General features: G+C 45.8%; 1 protein-coding gene across 2 annotated transcripts in view; it reads left to right on the top strand.

Annotated features, from left to right (window-relative positions):
• The window catches only part of SLK (STE20 like kinase), a 357,857-nt gene that overhangs the window by 289,514 nt on the left and 43,712 nt on the right, over nucleotides 1-24,631 (top strand). For both annotated transcript variants that reach the window (XM_078643720.1, XM_078643721.1), the window contains 2 exons: nucleotides 9,543-9,731; nucleotides 18,868-18,993. In XM_078643720.1, coding sequence (XP_078499846.1) covers nucleotides 9,543-9,731; nucleotides 18,868-18,993 — 315 coding nt within the window. The remainder of the gene's footprint in view (nucleotides 1-9,542; nucleotides 9,732-18,867; nucleotides 18,994-24,631) is intronic.

The following is a 24,631-nucleotide window of genomic DNA, read 5'->3' on the forward strand; positions in this document are numbered from 1 at the left end:
TTCTGTTCGTCCATGTGAGACCAGGCAAACTGGGTATCTCCGGTCCATGCCGCCACCCTCTGGTTGACCTAACAATAGACTAACCAGTTCATCTTCTTGCAGGCCCACTGTCACTCTCTTGGCCTCCAGGGTCGGTGACGCTGAGAACCATCTCATAGTCCACTGAATCTTGGCTCCACCTTATAGAATTCCTACCTTGGCACCCCTAGCCCAACGGTGAAAGACTAAGCTTTCACAGGGCTACTCTATGCCTCTCGTTGCACCATTTTAAGCTTGTGTTCTTCAGATTCATCCCTTTAAATAGCTGGTAGATGCAGTGGCAGGGTGGCAAAATAATTCAGCAGACATAGTAGGATGGCCATGTTAGTTAGTGCTTTTCAACCTATCACTGCGGGAGGTAGGGGGTCTTCCAGAACCGCGCAATCGTCCTAACGAACATGGCTGCCATCAGCACATGATCAGCTATCACATCCGAGTCAGTTGTATGTATCTGGCCAACCAGACAACAGAAAGTAGTAAATACCCATTTAACACTCCATGTCCTCGAGCTGCACACTTAGCTTATCACACCTGATCGGGATATACATGAGTTTCCAGTTCACTCCTGGCGTTTTCCCAAAGTTAATGTAGTGAGTTACTGTTGATGTCAAACCCTAACCTATATCCCTAATGTACAGCAGCAGGTCGTCAGGGTATAGGGTTATCATGCTGATGGAGGCGGATGGGATCTGTCTAGTACTAAATCGCCTGCACTGTAAAAATTACCCATGCACAATCATGAGCAAGTGAGCCATGGCTGTAAGGCACTTGACCTATGTTCCATCTTGCCTGCTTCTGACCTCCAGAACACCATCTCTCAGCCCACTTGTGTCCCTGCCAACTAAGGCATCCTCAAAGGGAACCACCATCCTCGTCAAAATAAGTCCCTGCCGCATAGCATATGTTGAGAAGTCTGATTCATTTACCTCTTTGTCAGCTTGCTCCCCCCTTTTTTCCTGTTCGGGCATTTCTCCTGTAATAAAAAGGCAGCTTGGGCACCTCAACTTCTCTGATATCCATGCTATATATAGTTTAATGGAGCTGCACATACTTTTAATGTTCCAGATTGGGAATCTATTTTTTTTTTAATCATGCGCTGTAATTCACAGTTATCAAGTCCAGTCTGCGGCCCCTCTCCAGATCACATGCCACACCCCACCTCGACTAGACCAAGTATTCCAGAATGTTAAAATCATCTCCACCCTAGATCCTGTAATCAAAGGCCTTAAATACAAAATACAAACGATAGAATAAACTCCCCATCTCAACTCGGCTTCTTTTCCAGGACTGAGCACAATAGCCCTCTGTCCAGTAGATTATCAAACAACCCATCAAGGCTCCCCTTACCAAGTCATGTGAGGCAGGACTCCAAAGGGATTTGGTGAGATCAATTCTTTAGTCACCCCGGACAGCCATTCCTCTGCCTTTCCATCTAGCTTTCAGCACTCCTTGCCTGCAGTTATTTGTAGATGTAATGATAGGCTGATCTCGTGTGGCATCCGGTAGTTCCTCGTCCCACTGGACTTTGTTATCAAAGTCCAGTTCAGGGTCAGAGGTCCTCCCTCCTGCACCTCTTGGTGACCTCCGGTCAACGTCTGCTCCAGTCGCCTCTGTCCCTGCCTCCCTTTCAGTTTGCATCCAGCTTAAATCCCTTGAGCACCCCGGGATTATGATCTCCTTCATTGTTTTGTGGATTGGTGGTTTTAAGGTATTGACTCAATCCCACTGGGAGTCGGACATTTTCCTCTAGCAAGTCCAAATGCCTGTTTAGGGTCAGTGAAGAATCCTGTCTTTTTGGCTGTTATCATCTTGAGTTTTGCAGCAAAAATCATCATGTAGCAGATGCCGCATTCTCTGATCTTCCTCTTGCACTCTAGCAATGATACTCTGCTGCTGGACTGCTCCAGTGTAGTTTGGGAATAGTCTCCCCATGCCATTCTCCTTCTTTATACGTTCACAGTGAGCCACTATTTTTAGGTCTCGCGACCTATCAATGCGCGCAAGCGCATTGAGCGGAGCGAGAATTCATGTCCTCAAAATCCTCGTCAAACCAAGGGCTTCTTGCTGCGGTTTTCTTTAAGTTCACGTGAATCACGTGACCAAACAAGCACGCGCATCAGCCTCCCTCCCTCCTAATTGCATTTTTTTTTATAACGGCTGCACAGCACATCAAAGGGTTTCGCCCAGCGTGCGCTCTGCGGCTTCTCGGCTTCTCCTCCCCTAATTATTCATGGCTCAATTTCCTGGCGCACGCATTTGTTCAAATTTTTTTGTTCTTGCCTTTCATCTCCTACCCGTCTTATCCCATTGTTAACATTTCCGCACATCCGTCTGTCTGTCTATACGTCTCTGCTTTATCTCAATCTGACTTTTCCCACAAGCCTTTCTACTCTGTGTTCGCACTCTGCCTCCTCAGTTTCCTCCGCCTCTGTTTCACTGCCAGTCTTTCATTTCCGCACCTCCGTCCGTCTGTCTATACGTCTCTGCTTTATCGCAATCTGCCTTTTCCCACAAGCCTTTCTACTCTGTGTTCGCACTCTGCCTCCTCAGTTTCCTCCGCCTCTGTTTCACTGCCAGTCTTTCTTTTGTGACCTTCTCCCCCCGCCTCTTTCCTTTCAGTCTACCCTAATTTCTCTTTCGTCATGTGCCTATCTTTCCTATTCCTCGGCCTTGACCCTCTCTCCATCCTTTCTCACTTCCTCTGCCTCTTTCTTAGTCACTCTCCGACGTCTCCATTTCCCCCCTTCGAATCTCCATCCTGTCTCACTTCCTCTGCCTCTTTTAGTCACTCTCCGACGTCTCCGTTTCCCCCCTTCGAATTCTGCAGAGATGCCACATAACACATCCAAACCAGACTCTGCATAACAACACACCTACTCCAATGTCACATATCATTTGCCACCCAGACCCCAGATAACACATCGAAGCCACACTCTGCATAATAACACACCCACTCCAATGCCGCATAACACAACCCACCCAGACTCCAGATAGCAGATCCAAACCGTACACTGCATAATAACACACCCACTTCGATGCCAAATAGTAACGCATCCCACCCAAATTACATATCCTGCTCACACTCCCAGTCACCCTCAACCTAATACCACATCTAAACTACACTTCACATATTTGTACAACCCACCCAGAGTCCACATAAGACATCCAAACCAGACTGGATAATAGCACACCTCACTCAGATGCCTCATTATTACACGTCCCGCCCAGGCTCCATATAGTAATGAATCCCACCTAGACACCAGTTACCACATCCTACACCCACTCCCACCCACACTCAGCCTAATACCATGTTTCACCCCGTTGCACATAAACAGAACATGCAACGCAGACTCCACACGCCCCACCCACTCTCAAAGTAATAACATATCTCACTCAGACCACATGTACTAAGGCTTCCCAAACTCCACATACCATCACGTCCCAATCACACTCCACGTAATGCCACATCCCACCCAGCCTCCGACCCCCTCTCTGTGTAACATCAGACCTCACTCAGACGCCATGTAATCACGTCTTACTCCGACTCCACGCGCCAAGCCCCATCAAAATCCCAACAGACTCCATATGATAACACAAGCCACCCACACTATATGTAATAACATATCTGACCCCCCTCCTGTGCACTGGTGCTTATCGCACGGACGAGTGCCTCCGAGGCGGCGTGCACTAACATGCCCCAGCCAGGCGCGTGACACTGGGCACTAAAGTGCCCCACGGTGATTCCACGTGCTGGCGTGCCCCACTCGCAGCCTCTGCGCCAGCCCTGCCCGTGAAATATGTTCTTTTACATACATTTTTAATTCTAATTGTTTTCAACCACGTTTTTAAAGTTACTTTTTATAGCAAGTTGTTTCATCATCTTGTTCAGCTTTAGAATTCACAAAGGTGACAGTTTTGTAATGGGCTGTGGCAATTTCGCTTCCTAAAACTTCAGAGAAACGCACTTTTGTTTTCCAGCTAAAAGTATTGTATTTCTAACCAATCTCCATGGGGAGGGGTCTGTATACTCGAGGGGGGAGGGAGTGACGTCAGCCTGCACAATTTGACACAGCGGACGGTGTGGCAGGCCGCAACCTCACTTTAAGAAGGAACAAGCACTGGCATTGCCAATAGGTCTCGCAGTAGGAAAGTTGGAGCTATTACAATTGCAAATAACAATGCCTTTTATTTTTATTTTCATTTTAAAAACATAAAGGGCTTTGTCATTTACAAAACCAATAGCTCCAACTTTCCTACTGCGAGACCTATTGGCAACGCCAGTGCTTGTTTTATAAGTATTCCCCTTTTTGAAAGGATCAGTGGTGCAGGCACTCTGAAGTATCATGTCTCTGTCTGTCATGGTAGTGGCGCAAGGTGGCTTCCACCCGCTGAGGAGGTGAGGGGTAGCCAAGCCAGCACTCCGTGCTCCCTTTCCATGGCTTATGAATTCAACAGTCCATGTGGTGCCACATCGGGCACTATCCAGTCTTCTGGGTACTTCATCATGTTCATTCCTTTAATTGTTACTGGAATATTGTTCCTTTGACAACGTCCTCTTACCTGTATTTCAGGACCCTCAACCTTTTGTTAAGCTCTTAGAGCTGTATGTTCAGCGCCTCCAGGACTGGATGCAGCTCCTCCCATGCAGGGTTCAGTAAAGGTATCGTAAATAACAACTGAGTCTTTTTTGGACTCCAAGGCCTGGCTCATGCTCGCTGTGGCATTCAGTATTATATAAGATGTTTTTCCAAGTGGACCCCCCTTACCTTTCTTCAGGCTTGGTGTATTCCCAACCAGTGCACTTTTCGATTTTTGGTGATGACCCCTGTTACCAAGATTACCGTCTGGCTCCTATAGGTATGCCCATGTCTCAGTAAGGCTGGTGTTCATGCACCCAGATCCGATCTACAGACCGTGGTACTCAGGAGCTCAGTTCCAGTCAAGGGCTACAGCAAGCCAATCTATTTGGCCCTGGTCTCTTCAGTCAAAGAATTCTTCTGGGATCCCATTGTCTCCTCTGGTACAAAATGTAAAGTGACCAATGGTAGCCTTACCTATCCAGGAGTTTGCTGGGCTGGAACCTCTTACCACACAGCTCCAGTGGAGACACCACCTGAGAAGCCCCACATGGGTAAGAATCTAGAAAGGCCCCTTGCAGGAGTAAGTCGCTACATGCCCCTACCTGCCCCCATTTTATGATGGGTGTGGTCCACTGTTCTTCAGGCAAGTGTTTTACTAAGGGGTCCCCTCTGGTATGCAGCAGATAGCTTTAATGTTGTCCCTAGCCTCCAAGCGCCTCGAGGCCAGTGCTCCATGGAAACATAATGCCCTAGGGCAGTCCACACATTTGAAAGTCCTGCTTTACTCTCCATAGTCTGATATCTTAGCCATAGCATAATTCTGCTGCACCATGGCCCCTCATTCAGTGGTCTTGGCAACCATCCTCACCAGCTGCTTCTCTGGAGCTCCGGCAGCCATAGACCGGCTCCCTTACACCTGCCAGCAAGCGCAGTAGATGTTGAGGGGACACTACCGCTCTCTCTAGCCTCACTATGGGAAGCTGACTTTTTATGTAGTGTGCCTAAATGAGGTACACTATGTAGGAAGTCCAGAAGACCCTTCCTTGCCTACATGGCTTAAATTAATAATTCCAAATGCTCTCTTTTGTGGTAGTGTGGGCAAGCAGTTTAGGCTTATCAGATGGTAGTGTTAAGCATTTGTCAATAAATGAAACGCACTCCAGAAGAAACTCAAGACCAATATAGAAAAATAATGTGTATTTTTGTATATATTTTTACACCAAGAACATCGTAATTGGGTAAGTACTTTTCGAGATATTCATTTTTACTGGTAAATAAAAATGTCACATGTTTTTTTACTTGGTAATGCTTTCCTATGGAGAAAGAAATATATACTGCATACAGGTACTTGCAATCGTATTTCGGGAGTTCCCTTTAGGTCTTTAGGTGCTGGGGTTCAAGGTTACAAGATCCACCTGCAGTTTGGATTTACCTGCCCTGGGGTGTCCTGGTGCAGAGGTGCTGGACGGGTCTGTAGCCTTAGACGCTACACCATTGACAAGAAAGAGGGGCACCTAGAAGCAGACTACAGAGGGGGACTTGGGGAAAAGTCGGGAGCTCCGAGCGGGGGGTACAGTCAATGAGGGTCTTGGGAGTAGGGGGCATAGTTGGTGTTCTTGGACTTGGGCCGGGGAGCTGGGGTGCAGAGAGTTTTGTTGGCTGTTACTGTGCATCGTAGGAGCTCACAGTTCTCAGTTAGACCTGCAAAGGGGGACAAAACAGGACAGTTTGGCCAAGCTTGGTGTTGGCCTCTGCATGGCTGTCGTCCCTAGTCGGCTTGTCTATCTTTGTGGCGTTGGAGTCTGGAATGGACTTTAAACAAGCTTTGGTTGCTCCAAGGGGTATTGGTGCAGGGCGGCTCCTGGTGGGCCTGGCATCTTCACACTTGCTGGGGAGACAGATCTGACCTCCTGGAGCACGTTGACCCCCTCCTGGGAGGCTGCTGCATCAGTGGACCCAGTGAACAGCAGAATTGTGTACTGACATTGCCGTCAATGACTGCAAGTTGAAGGGAAGTGGCTTATCCACTTTAGGGGAGATGCTGCCTGCTTGGTGAAGTGCTGGAGGCCCTCCGATGCTTTTGGAGGATGTACAGCTGCAGGACGAGTCTGGTTGTCCCGATTATCGGGACAGGAGCAGGCAGGCAGGGTTTGGTGGCAAAGTCCACCAGTAGTCCACAGTTCTCTCTTCTTCGGCTCTTCTTTGCCCTTCTTCTTTTGTCTGAAAAATCTGAGTTCTTGGTGGCAGGGGCCACCTAAATACTGGATTTAGGGGCATTAAGGGTGGTAGCAAATAGGCCACTTACCCTCGGGCTCACTCCACCCGCTTTATATGACCACGTCCTGTGGGGAGTGGGTATAACTTTGTACCAGAGTTCCAAATTCCACCAAAATCAAGATGGTGGAATCCTTCTTTCGTGGAGCACATCAGGCAGCCCACCTTCGGGTTGTGTCTGGCCTGGTAGTGCAACACGCCTCCTTGTATAGCTAATTTCCCACCTATCCTGGTGCCAGACAGCCCTCAGGGGTAGGGATAGGCATCTCCCAGGTCTGGGGGAAGCCGAGGTAGCATATCAAAGGCGGCAGAGACTTTGAAGCCTCAGGCCTTGGTATGCAGATTTACTAGCCATCCTACTGGAGGAGGTGATAACACCTCCTGCCAGAGCAGGCATTGTTCCTGACCTCCTGAGAGCATGGGCTCTTACCTACAGGGGGTCAGAAACTTGTCTGTGGTGACAGGCTGGAAGGGTCCAGTCAGCCAACATACTAGAAGACTAGTAAGGTTTCAGAGGGTATCTCGAAGGTACCCTCTGGGTGCATGTCATAATAAATCTAGTCCTGGAATCAGTACAGATTTATCTGATAGAGACTACTAACTGCAGATTCCTTCACGTAAAATTATCCCCTGGCATGAGACTGGATCAGGAAAACTATTTGCCACAGCATCCATGTGCGCCAGGGGGACGGCACCACGTGACTCTGCCCTGACGTCGTCCACGTCCGTGACGTCAGCGAGGATACACAAGTCCCACCCTGGCGCGCCTACGTCAGTTTTTTTTTTCTCTTTTCCGTGAGCAGCGCGGATTCGGATTGTGTCCTGGCCTGTTTTCAGGCCGCCTTCCCTTTTTCACACTTTGGCGTTAGTAAAACAGTGTGCGAATGCCTTCGGGCTTCAAGACATGTACCTCTTGTGCACGTCCCATGTCGGCGATGGACCCTCACCAGATTTGCATGTGGTGCCTGGGCGAGCACCACGACTCAACGGATTGCGAAGCCTGTCAGCACCTTAAACCTAAGTCATGGCAGGATGAAATTGCTGTCGGCCAGCTTGTCCAGGTCGGTCTCGTCCCAGCGTCCGTCCCCTACCTCGGAAGCAAGGAGGGGCCGGTTCTGTCTGCGACATCGTCCCTCTCCACGGCCCCAAGGGCGTTGTTTTCCGACTGGTAGGTCCTTCAGCTTGTCTCCGAGGCCTTGTTCTCCTTCAGCGGTGGAACCGGGTCCTCTCGGGACGTGCGCCTCCGACTGTTGCCTTCCTACCCGCCGTTTCCAGACGTTGGGGCGACTAGGGCCCAAATGACAGCCTACGCTGCGACTCTGCAGGCTTCTTTGGCCCCTCCTCCACCTCCTGAGACTTCCGCAGATCCCTTGCCTCGCGCGGGGACTTCCGCGGAGTCGCCGGCGCAGGCACCGAAAGTTTCAGCTTCAGGTCGTAGGAGGGTGGTGTCGTCGAGGTGTAGTCCATCGGGGCTTCCATCTTCGGCGCCTGGCATCCCCGCTTCGCCGCGAATCCCTTTCGGGCTCCCTGTGGTGTCGTAGGAGATCTCCGGGACTTCGGGCTTGCCCCCGAGTCCTACTGAGTCCTCTGAGCAGGTGGCTGCCTTGCCAGAGGCTGAGCTGGCGCCTGGATCCTTCCTCCCTGGCTCCGGTGGAGTCACGGGTGGAGGCTGGGACGTGGGGTGCTTTCCCGAGTCCCTCTTGGTCCTCGATGTGGGCGGCTGCCCTGTCTGAGGCCGAGCTGGCGCCTTTTCGGCGCCGCTCCTTCGCCGTACCGGTGTCGACCCCACCCCATTCTCCTGGCGAGCACGTGGTGGCAGAGGTCGACCCGGCGCCACAAATACCCACTCTGGTGACGATCGACGTCGATCAGGTACCTGTGGCGGACTCTACAGAGCCATGCCGGCGTCGGGTTCTTGATTCGTCTCCTGAGGTTCCTTCCTCTCCTGAGGTCTGTCATCTGTTGGTGTCTTCCTCCCCGGATACAGGGCACAGCATTGTTGCCTTTTCACCTGCATCTTCCAGGGAGGGCTCCTCGCCCTCCCCACGACCTTAATCCTTGAACCCTTCTTTCCGTGGCTTGCGGCTGGCTTTTCCACCGGCCTCTCCGCCTTCCCCTGGGCCCCTCAGGTTCCCCATTCATCTGTGAATCCCCCACCATTCCGGGACTGGCCGATTCCCTTGGACTTGGGGACGGATGGCTCAGTCTGCAGCCGTTGCCCACAGAAGAATTACTTTCTCCTCCGCGACGCCCTACTGAGGCCAGTGTTGCCTATGTTCAGGCTATTTCCACAGCCACTGGTATTCTGCGGATGGGTGACCCTGTCACTCCATTTCCTACGGATAACCTTTTGGAAGTTCTCCACCAGGGCTCTTTGATAGAGTTTAGGAATAATGGTGATGGATATGTAACTTGCTCTTTCAGAAAAGTGTGAAAAGACTGTTCTGGAGATCGTTATTTAACAAATCTTCTTTGATGACAAGATCATTTGTTGTTTTTAAGGCATTGCAATTATTGCAAACTATATTAGTCTTTTATTTTTAAAGCAGGATTGATTATGTTGGGAACTGCATAGCTTATGGTTTCCCAATGCTTTAGCCATATTTATGTTAAGTATTTTTTGCTTGTCGTTTGTGATGTGCTTCACAGGAAATGGAACAAATGCAGAGATACAATCAAAGGCTCATTGAGGAATTAAAGAACAAGCAAACTCAGGAAAGAGCAAGACTGCCCAAAATCCAACGAAGTGAAGCCAAGACGCGTATGGCCATGTTTAAGAAGAGTTTAAGAATAAACTCTTCTGGGTCTCCTGAGCAAGACAGAGAAAAGATTAAGCAGGTATGCTACCTGGAAAAATATTATTGTCGGCCATTGCTATGTATTGAAATGTTAAGATTAACAACAATAAGCAACACCTTTTTGTTTCAGCCATATAAAACATCAAGATTGTGAAGAATGCCTATTCAAAAAACAGGTTTTTATTTCATGTCCATATACTCTTGGAAAACCCTTGCTTTCTGTCTTTGAAATTAGAGGTATTGCAAATGCAGTTAATATTCTGACAAAAACATTCATCATCAGAAAAGGCTGTACTTAAATTATGCTGTTGTCAATCAATACAATGCTAGTCAATGGGTAATTTTTCAGGTGATGTCTGCAAGCAGTAAAACAAGGAGTCTGTACTGCTTTTATCTGTGTAATTAGGGCCTGAGTCACAAAGGTAAACTTGCACTTTTGTGTAAGTTAACGTTTGTTTTGGAATTCACAAACTCCGATTTAATAGTAAGTTTTCGACTACTAAGAACTCCGCATTTGTACAGCTCTATTGAAACTGTAGCTTTTTGCTGATTAGGCAGCGTTACTCAAGTATCTACAAAAGAGACATTTGTCATACAAAAATGAATCATCAGGAAGGAAAATGGAATAAGCTCTTGCATTTCTGTAAGCCACTCAACAGTAAACAAATTTTGGTTGAGATAAACAAGCTGATCAAGGAACAAAATCGTCATCAGAATGCAGGTATCTCTGAGGGTACCTGGGTGTCCTGCATTCACACCATTCACTCGCCCCCCAAGATAGTGAAATCATCAGTGTTAAAAGTTTGAATATTATTAATATGGGGATGCCAAAGGCTAACACCATCGAAGAGGCAGCCCCAATACCAGCACACATTCTCTTAAATACACAGTATACAGAATGCCTAAACATAGTAATCTTTCAAAATATCTTGCTTATTCACAAAGTTGTAACAAATTGTAAATACTGAACAACCATGAATAGATGTGAAGCGTCCGGTGCAGATATTACAGAAATTGATGACTGAGGGTTCATCGGGCCCAAACGGCTTTCCGAACACCTGTGGAAGCAAGACATTAATTGCTGGGCAAGATATCTAACACCTTTTTTCCAACAGGATTTACGGCTCCAATGCCATCCCATCCTAATGGAGATAGAGCATACTTAATCCAATATACAAGAGTATCAACCAGTCATCCCTACTGAACTATAAGCTAATATCTTTAATAGCTGTTGAAGCTAAATTATATGGCTTTTATATACCCCGAAAACTCAACAGGTGTGGACGAATGAGAACCAGTTAATACCAAAAACCCAAACGGGATGGAGGTGGGATGGGGACAATAACAAACCTATTGGTGCTCATCATCTTGGCTGAAAAAGCAATAAACAGAGGAGTCGACTATTTACATACTTTGTTGACCTCAAATCAGCATTTGACAGAGTCCCCGATGCCTGCCTCAAGGCAGAAATGGCAGAATGGGACTTTCCTGATATATTGTTAAACGCAATTATCACCATGTATAGTGATACATAGGTACAGGTTAAAGTCGATAATGGTAGTTTGGTTAAATCTCATATTCATTCTAAGAACGGCCTCAAGCAGGGGTGCATTCTGCCCCCTGCCTATTTAGTTTGCATTTGGTTGATCTTAATCGACACTTGGCACAAGTGGAGAGCCTTCCACCCCCTAACTTTTGCATTCAGTCAGTTACAAAAGAAGCTCAGCTGCTTTTAACATCTGTGCACAGTAATGGCAGCACATCTTCAATCAACTTTTTCATAGAGCCTGGAAATCACCCATGGAAAAGAGCCTACCTTATTAAATCTTCTTCAAATAAATGTTTATAAATCTATCTTTTTCCGGTCAAAGTCTATTTGCACAAGTAAAACTTGAATTTGGGCTAATGAACCAAGAACTGCAAAGAATGAATGCATTCGGAAAGTTATGTTGAACTCACAATGCCTCAGAAAAAGGCTCCCTGAACAACCTGTGTTGGCAGGAAATCGCGTCTCAGATGAGCAAAACCTAAAGAAATCCTGTGGAGCGTAACTGTGGATGCCTATCTGCTCTGGGTTTAAAGGAAGCCTGGGCCCTCCCCATGGAAACAGCATTTTTCAATCAGCTTAGTAACACCTTGGCCAAAGCTCTGTCACATCTGTAAGATAAGAACACAACAGCCAAGCGTCACACATTGACTGTTAATCGCTTCATATTAGCATTTAAAGCATTGTGCTTACCTAACAACTAATTTCTCACCTACGTTAAACCTCCAGTTTGTTGTTCTGTTTTGGTCAGTTCGAAACAAAAGATCTCAACCCTTCTTGTAAGAGCCCGCCGACAACGCTAAGTTGCTGTCTATGTGGGTACAAACAGGAGTCAGTAATCCAGATAGTATGTGCATGCCCAGCCCTCTTAGAACTTAGAAGAAAGCTACTTTAATCAGCCTTCTTACAAATGCAAGTATGCAATTGTAGGCAAGCCGTAACTTGTTGGCTCAGTGGAGATTCCATGGCCTGCGTTGCGTGCCAGGGGACCAACTATCTGTGCTTCGTGCAAAAATCGTTCTTCAACCCGCTGCATAATTGCCCACAAGAAAACATCACTCCATGGGCCAAACACAGCAGATTATTCGAGACTTAAAACCTAACAGCGGTGGTAATTAAGATGGTATAGACACGACGGGCACAGTAAGCATCATCTGTACCCGCACTAGCACCTTTGCACTTTAGTAAATTTATTTGGAATCTAATTACGCAGGTTTCAATGCCCAGTTGGCCATAGATACAAGCGTAGACAATTCCAATAATGGTACATACAAATTCACTTGCACATAGCTTGCACTATTTATATAGCTGTTGGCTTTTACCGTTAGAAATGTTAAACTAATATGTCTCTCCGCTGGTTAGGTTTCGCCTGCACAGCGCTTGTGCTGTGCTTGAGAAATCTAATGTTTTTAATATAAGCTTAAAAGGGCCTCCTTTCTTTCCTAGCTTCTCATTGGTTCCTGTGTGAGCCACTTGCTTTTTCTCCATTTCTATTGGCTGTAACATATTTTCCTGTACTTACCAATGCTTGTTCCTCTTCTGCTTCTCTTATCAGTTTCCTGCTTCTGAAATACTGTTTACATCCACTTTGATGGAACTATATTTTCATAAAGTTTTGCCTTATACACTTTTAGCATGTTTATATAACAATTTATCACCCGGAGAGATTAACTGATTTATATAGAATCGCAGGATGTTGCACGGTGCTGCAGAGACTCAAACTGGGATCCCCAGCTCTGGAGTCAGTAGCTCTTGCTGCTGCGCCCCATCTTCTCCACTCCTGTGTTATCTTTCAGGGAGCTCTTGCCTTCTCTTCTCCAGGACAATGATTGATGAAAACAGCTCTTTATTCACTACGTAGGCGAAACCGAAGCATTACCAATGCTTGATTTTATAATGTAATTGTCTTAATCATTAATAAAGTATGGCATGACATACTCCAATATCACTGACTACTCTCATTGTAGAGAGAGTAAGATTACACAAACTCATAGGTCTTGAAACGCAATGTAAACACCTTTTCCCCTCAATTTAGTTTAGATGTGTCATTAGTAGTTGCTTTCAGTCTATGTATGTATTCGACTTTGAGCTGAGTTAAGGATGCTCTGCATGTACTAGTACATTTCAGGAATATTTCGGCTTTGTAACCTTAATATCATTTTATGTAGGATTTTTCAATGACTCCGTGTTTTGAAGCTTTTCATACTGCATTTGCTCTCATGATGTGACACATCTGACGAGTACAGAAGTTATCTCAAACCGATGGATGATATTTAAAAAAAACATTCTCTAAAGGAGCGAATGCTTGGCAAATTTGAAGTTTATTTCAGCCATTTTACAGGCACACAACCCCAACCAGTATCATTCCAAAGAAGTTTTAATGAGAAACTGTTTTACAAGTTCCCCCTAGACCGATTTGCACCAGAAATTACTCCCAATTTCATTGAAGTGTGGTATATAAATAAATAATACCGGATCTAGGTTTGTCTGGACATAGCAATAACAGATAGCTCAATAAATAAGAGTCAAGATTCGAGGTAGTAGGAGTTTGCAGGTTTTAATACAGCATAAAGGACAGGAACAGGACAACCTGCACGGGAACAGGATGGCAGCGCTGCCGGGGGCAGGATCAGAATCGGCACAAGGGAATGGGGGTAACATTTAATAGCAGTGCACAAGCATATATATTAAAACAGTTGCATTACAATACATATGATAGGCGGAGCAGTGGGTGTGGTCAATAGCAGTCGCGAAAGATAAGGGTGAAAATGGGTGTAACAGGGGCGTATACATAGACATGTGATGCAAACGTAACAGAATATGTCATAAATGGGGCGGAAACATGGAGGGGGCTACCTAAGGAGCCGGGACCTCTAACCTAATGGTGCGCGCAAACTGACAATAACGTGTTACTAGGAGAAGCTGGGGGCTATGAACTCTGTGCTAGGAGCAGAGACTGAAGTCTGGAGAGTCAGGGCGACACGTACCTAAACAGTATCTAGTATCTGATGTTTAGAGAACATGTTGATAGAATCCAAAAGTTATCGGGGTAAAGGCTAACAGACTCTAAGACTGGAGCATGCATTATTCTACATGTAGTGCGTGATGAAGAATATTAAATGACCATTAAATGCAGTATTTCTCTTACATGGAGACGTAAAGGCTAGACAATGACGGAAACTATTGATGCGATTCAGTAGCTTAGGAATGCAGAGAAGGAGGGCTGGACTGATAACTAGAATCATAACATACTCTTGGCAGACTCAGAGGCAGAGCCAGGCTGAGCCGGGCACTGCGAGGCAGGAAGTAAGTGAAGGGTCGAGGATACAGGTGGGGGCTGTATCGCTCCTCAGCGAGGCTCAGGAGACAGGAGCTGAATCTGGTGTCCGGGCCCTTTTGAGGCCTAGAAACGGGGACTTTACAATGAAATAACGTGCACACTGAGAAACGTGGCAACGTAACTTTACATAGGCCTGATACTCGTAGCTTTCACGAGAACTGGAAACTGGCATACTAGTGATGGACACAACTGTAATTGCGTCTTTAATCAAACATGGGGGATACATATGCATATTCAATCATGCACACATAACATAAGATGGAGGACACGTAGGGACACAGAACATGGCAAAATTTACTTTTCCACAGAAGAAAGCCATCAGTGATCCCAGTGAACTGTCCAACTACTTCATAATAGCTAATTTCCTCTCTCTTAGCAGGAAAATCGAGAAGTTGTTGTTTGCTCTGGCAACCACACAAGCAATTCAATCAAAATCGTTTATCAGGATTGCTGGTCAGGCTAAGGACCACAGTGCATCACACAGATAACTACTATCCAGTTGGTGGTCGATGACCTCCTCACTGACAATGGTGACCCCCTGTCTCCCAGTACTCCTAGACCTGCCCACAACATGATTTGTTGTTGATGACCTAACCTTGTTCCACATCCCCACTTAATATATGTCCTTTAGTGGCAACAACTTCAAATGGTTCACTTCCTACTTGACCAGCAAATGCCAGCTCCTCCAAATCATGTCTTCAAGAGCTGAAATCAGCCCTGTGACTTGGCAGCATATAACAAGTCTCCATCTCGTCACCTGTTGTCTAGCTCTACACAGCTCTAGGTAAAGATTTTAGCTACCTGTTATGGACCACCTAAACAACTGCATCACCAGCACATAAGCCTGATACCAAAAGTCTTAACTAAAGCTGAACCCCTACAATTTGTTTTGGCTACCAAAGACAGCAAACAGAATGAAGTACAAGAATGTCTCCTGGCAATGTTCCTTGATGGATTCAAATCTCAAACTACCAGTAGCCCAAAAATCCTCGATTGTAAATGAATCCGAGTTGAGGCTTGCTCACAGAATTTGACTAAAGAACGGCTCTCTAAGCCCTGGTACTGTTACATATACATTATGGCAACACCCTTCTTGTCAGTATCTTGGAGATCCATTCAGACCATAGTACATTATCTTCCCTCTACAAGCCTTTCTTGAATACATGCTAGGTTTCATTTTTCAATATATGTGAAGTTTCATCTTAAAGACAGTTCCCTAACTTGTAAAGTTGAAGCTCTGGACCAGTGAATGCTACACATGCGGCTAAGACAATACCAGGCAGAAAACCCAAAAAAGCAAGAAGAAAATAACAGAAAGCAGACCTTTTCGTGAAGCCAACTAAGGATCGGAAACTCCTGTCCATCATTAATCAGGTAAGCACGCACTTTATCATGAGGAAAATGCTGAATCTTCTCTTGCAAGGAGCATCTCATCCAGAAGGAGTAACACCACACATATCCCATTAAAAGCCAGCAGAGTGAATCCTTCAGTCAATAAACAAGACTTCTTTTCCTGATTTGCAGCTCATTCCCTCGCACTCTGCCGCCCTACTCCTACATTTGCACTTTATTTGTACCTTTACTCAAATACAATCATATTTATGTTTGATTTATTAGATGACACCTGTTGCATAGAGTGGAAATCTTCAAAACTGAAACACCTGGGAATACTGGTTAGCGGTAACATATTAACAATGTTAAAAGACAACCTAGAACCCTTGATAGATCAGATGCAGAGAGATTTAGCCTCAGAGCTTGACATTCAGGAGCATCACTGACTAATGCATCTAGAGTCTATACATTTGTGGCACACATAGTGATTAGGTAGTAGCCACTCTTGACCATGGCCAGATCCCGTTGATCTCCTCATGAAAATCTTGACTGACATTTATTTTATTTCAAGAGCGCACAGACACCCGAAGGTTTCCTGGCACCAAAGGAATTAAAAGTAGTAGAGATAAGTTATCCATGGCTTAATAGAATAGGAATGTTTTCAAAGTGCTTCTGAATGCTAGGGCTCTTATGTTTGAAGAATAGAATTCTACTGCTTGGCGCAAGATGGGCAAAATATGCCTTCTTTATGTGTGGGACGTGGAACAGCAGGAGCTGTGCAGGTCGTAAGGAGGGATTGAGTATAGGTGATCAATAATGTTCACATCAGATTTCTCTAGGTCATAGGAGACTATATGGGCAATACAGAGCTCCTTGAATACTATTTTCCTCAATTGAAAGCCATTGTAGACAGCGATTGTTGAGAAGATAACCTTGAAGACCTGCCAAAAAGCTATTACAGTAATCAAACTGTGACAGAATGAGAGCTGAGACAGCCTTGCAATGTTTGTCTGGTGTAACAAAAGGAAGAATATTCCCGAGTATTCACAAGATTGAGAAAAGGGTAGGCAACATAACATAGACTCTTCACTATTAACTATAGTCAGAGTTCATAAAGACTCCTAAAATGTTTCCTTTTTCAGCGGCAAGCTCTGAATGCCATACGATGTTTTTCCATGAAGTGGGATTATTGCCCAGTAGCAGGAGCTCGGTTTTATTCTCATTAACTTTAAGAAATTTTGAGCCCATTCGCTGTTGTAGGCTATTCATGCTGTTTCTCAATGGTAATGATGATTTGGGATCCAGATGGTCAAGCCAGACGATAATTTGTGTCATCAGTGCCTTTAGTCCAAATGATCTGATCACCTGAGATAGATGACATAGGTAGATATTGAAAAGTAATGGTGATAACAAAAAGCCCTGTGGAACTCCAAAGACAGTAGATATTTTACCTGATTGAAATGAGGCAGGTGAAAGTATTTGGATAGGATTGGACAGGGATGAGTTCAACCAGTCATGCACTGTGCCCTGTGCGTGCCAATGTCAGTCATCTGTTCGATCATGGTGGCATGATCGATTGTATCAATGGTGCTGATGAGTTCAATAAAATGAGAACCACGGATCTACTTCATCCTGTATCTGCCACATTTCTCCCATGGCCAGCAAAAATCTAAGCCAGTTCTGCAACCCAGCCGCCATTCATCTAATATACTGGATTCTTCGTGGAATTTTGATAGTTAGGAAGCTGTCTCTTTCTCTAGAAGTTTTAGTAGTGCAGTTGAATGCATAGTGGGTGGATGGCATGTGGGGTCATCAGCTGTGAGGTTTTCCTTTTCGCAGAATGAGGGGATTCCAACCCAACTTTCCATTTCTCTGGCATTGCTTGAGTCAATAAGCTGGAGTTCTATACCTTGATGATGGTTATACAGGCCAGGAGCAAAACTGTGGAGGACATGTAGTGGGCAAGGATTCAGTGTAAAGCACGATTTAGCCTGATTGATAAGTTCGAAAGTGTAAGATGGATGCAGATAAGTTCGAAAGTGTCTGATGGATGCAGATAAGTTCGAAAGTGTCTGATGGATGCAGATAAGTTCGAAAGTGTCTGATGGATGCAATGACTTGAAGCCAGACCATGTAGCACTTATTTTGCCCTTCACTCTTGGACTCTGTGCATGGGTGCCCAGCTGTACATTAGATGTAATTCTATTGCTAATTGATTCAATCAAGGAGATGAAATATGTGATGATAGAATTGCAGAATCCTTGAGATTAGGAAGGATGGAATTCTAAAGGTTGCTCGTTTTTCTGAAACATGCCATCACTTTGAAGGTCTTGCACAGTGAGTTAAGAGTTTCTGTAGCTTTTTTTTTATAAGAAAGTCTGCTTTAGTCTGTTTAATTGCAATGTTTTAATTTTGACTCTTAATCGTTTACCACTGTCAGGTTGGGAATACATCTTTTGCCACTAGTGCTCGCCTTGCCTATTTTTAAGGTTGGGCGGTTGAAGTTGTAATCCAAGCCAGAGTTCTTCAAAAGAAAGTGTTGCTTCTGGTTAACAAAAGTCAGACGCACTGCTTACTGGCAACTACGCTGTGCTTCAATTAATTCAGTGGTTGCAGGTGGGGCCCTCCAGCACTCCTTTCTGCAACCAGAACTTACGTCTCATCATCAGACTTAGTCACAGAACAAGAGAGAAAAAGCAGACAAGAGGGAAAAAGATGAAGAGAAAGACTGAAAAGCAAGGAAAATGATCTGATAAATCCTTGTAGTTCTTCTTTGGAAGTAGAACGATTTGCTCGCATTGGGTTTCAAAGTCATCCTTGATGTATTGACCACTTAGTATTTAACTGCTATTTTTTTTTACCTCACTTGTGGTCTGTATTTCTTTTAGATTGGATCATTTAATGCCAGTCTATATGTCACCATAGGAACTAATTTGCCTTCTCTCTTTTTTATTTTAGTTTGCTGTTCAAGAGGACAAGAGACAGAAAAATGAAAGGTTGGCTCAGCACCAAAAGCATGAAAATCAAATGAGGGACCTTCAGCTGCAATGTGATGGCAACATCAAGGAACTGCAACAACTACAGGTAAAGCAATCAGTGACTTCTTAATAACTGATACAACCAGCAGCTAAAGCAGCCCTCGTGGAGCATATCCTTCACTGTATCAAATGAGCACAATATCTCCTTCAAAATAAGTGAAAACTGAGCTTTTTTAGGTTTTAGTTTATTTTAACATCAAACTAAGTATTCTTGTGAGACAGAGACATTCATTTACAAACATCTAAAACTAAGAGCATGTTTTACATAACATGTAAGCATCATAATGCACATATGTCCATCATAAGGTAACAGCTGAAATAAGTCAATCATAATTATGCAGCAACTGAAAATAAATGTATATTTTTTTCTCTTTAAAATCCAACTTATAAGCCACATAATTAGGTGAATACTGTTATATCAGCTTGTGATGTTGTAACTTCCATTGCCGAGACATACAATCTATAATTGCAAAACATTGCCTGGTATCTTCGCCCCGGTTCCCCAGCACCAACCTCCCTTAGCATGCATTGCTACTAAAGTAAGTGAATTTGATTTTCTTACTCTGACCCCTTCAGCAGACCTTTGCTCAGTTACTAGGCCTCAGGCTGCAGTACGGAGAGCACAGGAATAAGTTGTGGGCAGTTAACACCGCCCAGTCTGTCCCACCTAGAGATGGCTTTATGATGTGTGCTATCTGAGTTTTGACATCAGTCCTCTCAACGCATTTGTTATAGGCTGGCAACTTGCATGGCGCAGTCTAAGTGTGTTCACAAGGGTCTCAGGCTGGGACATGACATGTGAAACACTGGTTAGTACTGTGGATGCTTTCCATTCCTCATCTGTGCCATCATGGAAAAGGACCATGGTTATGCAAATCACTCTTTGGCTCGTACCAGGAAGACATTCAGTCTAAATAGCCAACCTAAGTCCCATTTAAATGAGAACATAGGTGTCCCAGGTGTATTTCCACTTTATTTGGCCTGATCAGTGAAGTGAAGCTTAAGTCTCTATTGCAGATCACACTCAACAGACACATCTTGATTTAGCACTTTGTATCTATTCCAGATGCACTCAAAGCCTTGTTTATCAAAGTTGGACCACCTAGGTAAACCTTACCAGAATCACTGTGGGGGCTCCCTTTCCCCTACACCATAACCAGGCATTCACAAATTGAGAAGCAATGCCTTACAAAGGACACCTTTACATTGATGCTAGATTTCAGGTCATCCTCCTAATCACAGCTGGGTAAAATAAAAATTCCTGCACTGCGTATACCAAGGCTTACAAGTTATGATCAAAGGGCAGTGTTGGCAAAGTAGCCTTTCTTTCAAAATAACAAATGCCCCTTCACACGCAGCATCAACTAATTTCTACTCTGATGTGTAAGAGCAACTTCGATGAGCTATCCTTCAGAAACCCATATTGTGTAAAAGACACCAACAGGCATGTTAGTCTGTGTTTTGTTTTTCTGCTCCCAAAAGAGAAGAAGCATCATGCATTTGTCTTGTTAAGCATTATTGCTTTGTGGCCACTTAAGATGGGTTTTACAACTGTGGAGGTTGGGCTGTGGGCTTTCTGACAGTTCCTGAGGTAGAGCTTTGGATGGAGTGAGGTATATGTTGGGTCCCATTTACAGTAGGATAGCAGGTGATAGGGTGGCAGTGAGATTCCCTATGCCTGTATTTCCACAAAATAGGCAAATGAAGGAGCTGCAGGCAACCTTTGGTAAGAATAACAGATAAGGATAAAGAGAAGCATTTGACAAGAGGACAAAAAGTGGTAAAAGCCAGAGCGATTGTGGAGAGGGAATGGTTTGGAGCCTATGCTGAAGCAATGGAGGAGGACTATGGGGCTTGTTTTTGGAGAGTTTATAAGCGGATATTCAGCCTGTGGTGGTAAAAGGAAGGAGTAGCAGGCTAAAAAAAAAAGTGGAAGGGTGGACAGCCAGGGAGTTGGAGCATTTGACAAAAGAACAGAAGTATTTTATTTATTTATTTATTTATTTTAAAGTTTTATATAGCGCTGGCTAGACCCGGAGGTATCAGAGCGCTTTACATGAGCATCAGATCATAGTTACAGGTTACATCATTACAAAGGTTACACAGTTCTTAGAGAATGGCAACATAGTTACATGTAAGGTAGAGATAAACAATAAGCACAAATACGTAAGGGGAAAAGCAGGCAAGGTGAGAGATTCCGGGGAGGGGGGGTTGGAGCACGGGAAGTAGACCGATAATGAGGGCGGGAAAGGGGAGGGGCGGGTGAGGGACAAAGCATGGGAAGAGGAGAGGAAGGGTGATGGGGACACAAACCAGTAGACGAGTCACGGCAACGTCCAAAGTCCAGTAAGGAGTGATCCCAGGGCAGACAAGGGGAGAGATTCAGGGGAGAGCGGATAGGAGCTAGGGAAGAGACAATAAGGAGAGACGAAAAGAAGTCTGCCTAAAGACCGACTGGGTAGGTGACGACCAAGGAGGGAATCCACGGCCCATCTCCCCTATAGCTAAACCAAGTAGCTCCATCGGGCGTCAGACAAAATAGTTGAGTCTCAATACATTAAGAGAGGAGGGAAGGAAACACATAAGTAGAGGGAGGATGCGGTAGGAGACGACAGGAGAGACGAAAGGAAGTGTAACTATGTGGTTCAACAATAAACCAGAAAAGATCGACAAGTAAACATTCTATCAAACAATCAGCAATACAATTAGGGGAGTAGAGAAAGGAGAGAGAAAGTAGTGGGGGGTAGAGGAGGAGGGAAAGTGAGGATAAGGGAAGGGATAAGGGAAGAGACAACCGTAGAGACGAGAGGAAGTCTGTCTAAGGACCGACTGGGTAGGTGACGACCAAGGAGGGAATACACGGCCCATCTCCTCTATAGCTAAACCAGGTAGCTCCATTGGGCATCAGACAAAATAGTTCGGTCTCAATACATTGAGAGAGGAGGGAAGGAGAGACAAAAATAGAGGGAGGATGCGGAGGAGACGACAGGAGAGACGAAAGGAAGTGCAACAATGTGGTTCGACAATATACCAGAAAAAGCACAACAAGTAAACATTAAATAGAACAGTCAGCATTACATTAGGGGAGGAGAGAAAGGAGAGATAAAGTAGTGTGGGATAGGGGAGGAGAGAGAGTGAGGATAAGGGAAGAGACAAACGTAGAGATGAAAGGAAGTCTGTCTAAAAACCGACTGGGTAGGTGACGACCAAGGTGGGAATCCACGGCCCATCTCCCCTATAGCTAAAACCAGGTAGCTCCATCGGGCATCATACAAAATAGTTCAGTCTCAAGTGGCGAGGGAAGAGGTTCACAGAAAAACAGGGTGGGGACAAAGGACAGGCGCAAGCGAGTGCAGAGGACATAATCTGGAAAGAGTAGGAGCGGAGGGGGGGGGGTTGGGGGAAGTGGGAGCACATATTGTCAGCAGCCGCAGGTTCATTACTTTTATATAGCGCTGGCTAGACCTGGAGGTATCAGAGCGCTTTACATGAGAATCAACAATGTAACAGAAAAAGTTCAACAATTACACAAAACATTCAAAACATAAGCAATACAATTAGGAGAGGAGAGAAGAGAGAGGAGAGAGAAAAGTAGTGGAGGGGGCAGGGGAGGTGAGAAAGGGAGGATAAGGAAAGAGACAATAAGGAGAGACGAAAAGAAGTCTGTCAAAAGACCGACTGGGTAGGTGACGACCAAGGAGGGAATCCACGGCCCATCTCCCCTATAGCTAAACCAAGTAGCTCCATCGGGCATCAGACAAAATAGTTCAGTCTCAAATAAATTGAGAGAGAGAAGGTGAGCTATAGATAGAGAGAGGATGCGGGAGGAGCCGACAGGCGAGAAGAAAGGAGGTGCAACAATGTGGTTCAACCATATACCAGAAAAAGATCAACAAGTAAACATAATATCAAACAATCAGCAATACATTAGGAGAAGAGAGAAAGGAGAGAGAAAGTAGTGGGGGTAGGAGAGGTGAGAAAGTGAGGATAAGGGAAGACACAACCATAGAGACGAAAGGAAGTCTGTCTAAGGACCGACTGGGTAGGTGACGACCACGGAGGGAATCCACGGCCCATCTCCCCTATAGCTAAACCAAGTAGCTCCATCGGGCATCAGACAAAATAGTTCAGTCTCATTACATTGCGAGAGGAGAGAAGGAGAGACATAGAGGGAGGATGCGGGAGGAGCCGACAAGAGAGACGAAAGGAGGTGCAACAATGTGGTTCAACCATATACCAGAAAAAGATCAGCCAGTAAGCATAATATCAAACAATCAGCAATACATTAGGAGAGGAGAGAAAAAGTAGAGGGGGTAGGGGAGGTGAGAAAGTGAGGATAAGGGAAGAGACAACCATAGAGACGAAAGGAAGTCTGTCTAAGGACCGACTGGGTAGGTGACGACCACGGAGGGACTCCATGGCCCATCTCCCCTATAGCTAAACCAAGTAGCTCCATCGGGCATCAGACAAAATAGTTTGGTCCCAAGTGGCGGGGGAAGAGGTTCGCAGAAAAACAGGGTGGGGACAAAGGGTGAGGGCAGGTAAGGGTAGAGGACAGAAGCTGGAAAGGGTAGGAGCGGAGAGGGGGGAGGGTAGGGGGAAGGGAGAGGGGGAAGATAAGGTCAGTAGAGACGCAGAAGCGTTTGCCCGAAGTCCGTCTGGGTAGTTGATAGTCAAAATAGGGAGCCAAAAGTGAATCTCCCCTATAGCTCGCGGGGTAGCTCCGCCGGGCATCATACAGAAGTAGCTAGGTCTCAGCTTTCCAAAAGTATGTAGCAGCATCTCTACGTGATTCCTGGTGCGCGTCGTTGTCACCAGAAGATCGGACTGTAGTTCTGTGACAACCGTCGTCGTGACCCTTCCCCCTCTTCCGTGGCTGCTAAGTTCTGCACCTCTCGGGGGCAGCCCCTATTCAGCTGTGTGCACTGCAATCACTCGCCCAAACAGGACTTTGTTAGTAGGGCTCTCTATTCCATAAATGAACAAGATCCTGTGCATGTTCACCGCCCCTGATTGTACTCAAGCCCCAATCTGGATAGCTGCCCTAGTCTGCAGACAGTCAATTTGTAGAACTTTTCCGGTCTCGCTAGGCTAAGGTTAATTCCTTGGGTGGCTCCAGCGTTATACTTTGATGGCGCCGCCTTTGACCGCAGGCGCCATTTTAGGGTCAGGCATTGAGCGTTTATTGCCTCTTACCTCTCCGGAGCGTGCTGCCAGCCGCAGGCCCTGTATCAACACACGGGCAGTCATCAGGGGGCCAACCACTCCGGCACGCATCAGTCAAATATTCTCTGCCAGGCCATAGCTCTCCCAGGCAGTAACTCTCGTCAGGAGGCTCCCTCACGGGTTCACGTCACCGGGTGAGTGTTAATTCCCCCTTACTTGGTTCCCGGTGGATTCCGCTACATTCTCGCTCCTCTGGGCCCACAAGTTGCCGCCACACACTACCTTCTCCATTTGTGCCCCTCATGTACCGGCACTCGAAACCTCCATCTGTTACGCCGCTCCTCCTGTGTCTCCACTCCTCTCCTTCACTCAGTGCCATTCTGTGAGAGTGTGGAGGGGAAAGACGTTTTAAGGTGTAAGAGTGGAAGAGCAGAAGGCAAGCATGGACCCTGTGGTGTGGGATTGGAGAAGATGGGCGCATGCAGTCAACCTGTGTCGAGAGTATTGGTTAATGGGGT

This window comes from Lissotriton helveticus, chromosome 5_1, assembly GCF_964261635.1.
Source record: "Lissotriton helveticus chromosome 5_1, aLisHel1.1, whole genome shotgun sequence".
NCBI classification, from domain to species: domain Eukaryota; kingdom Metazoa; phylum Chordata; class Amphibia; order Caudata; family Salamandridae; genus Lissotriton; species Lissotriton helveticus.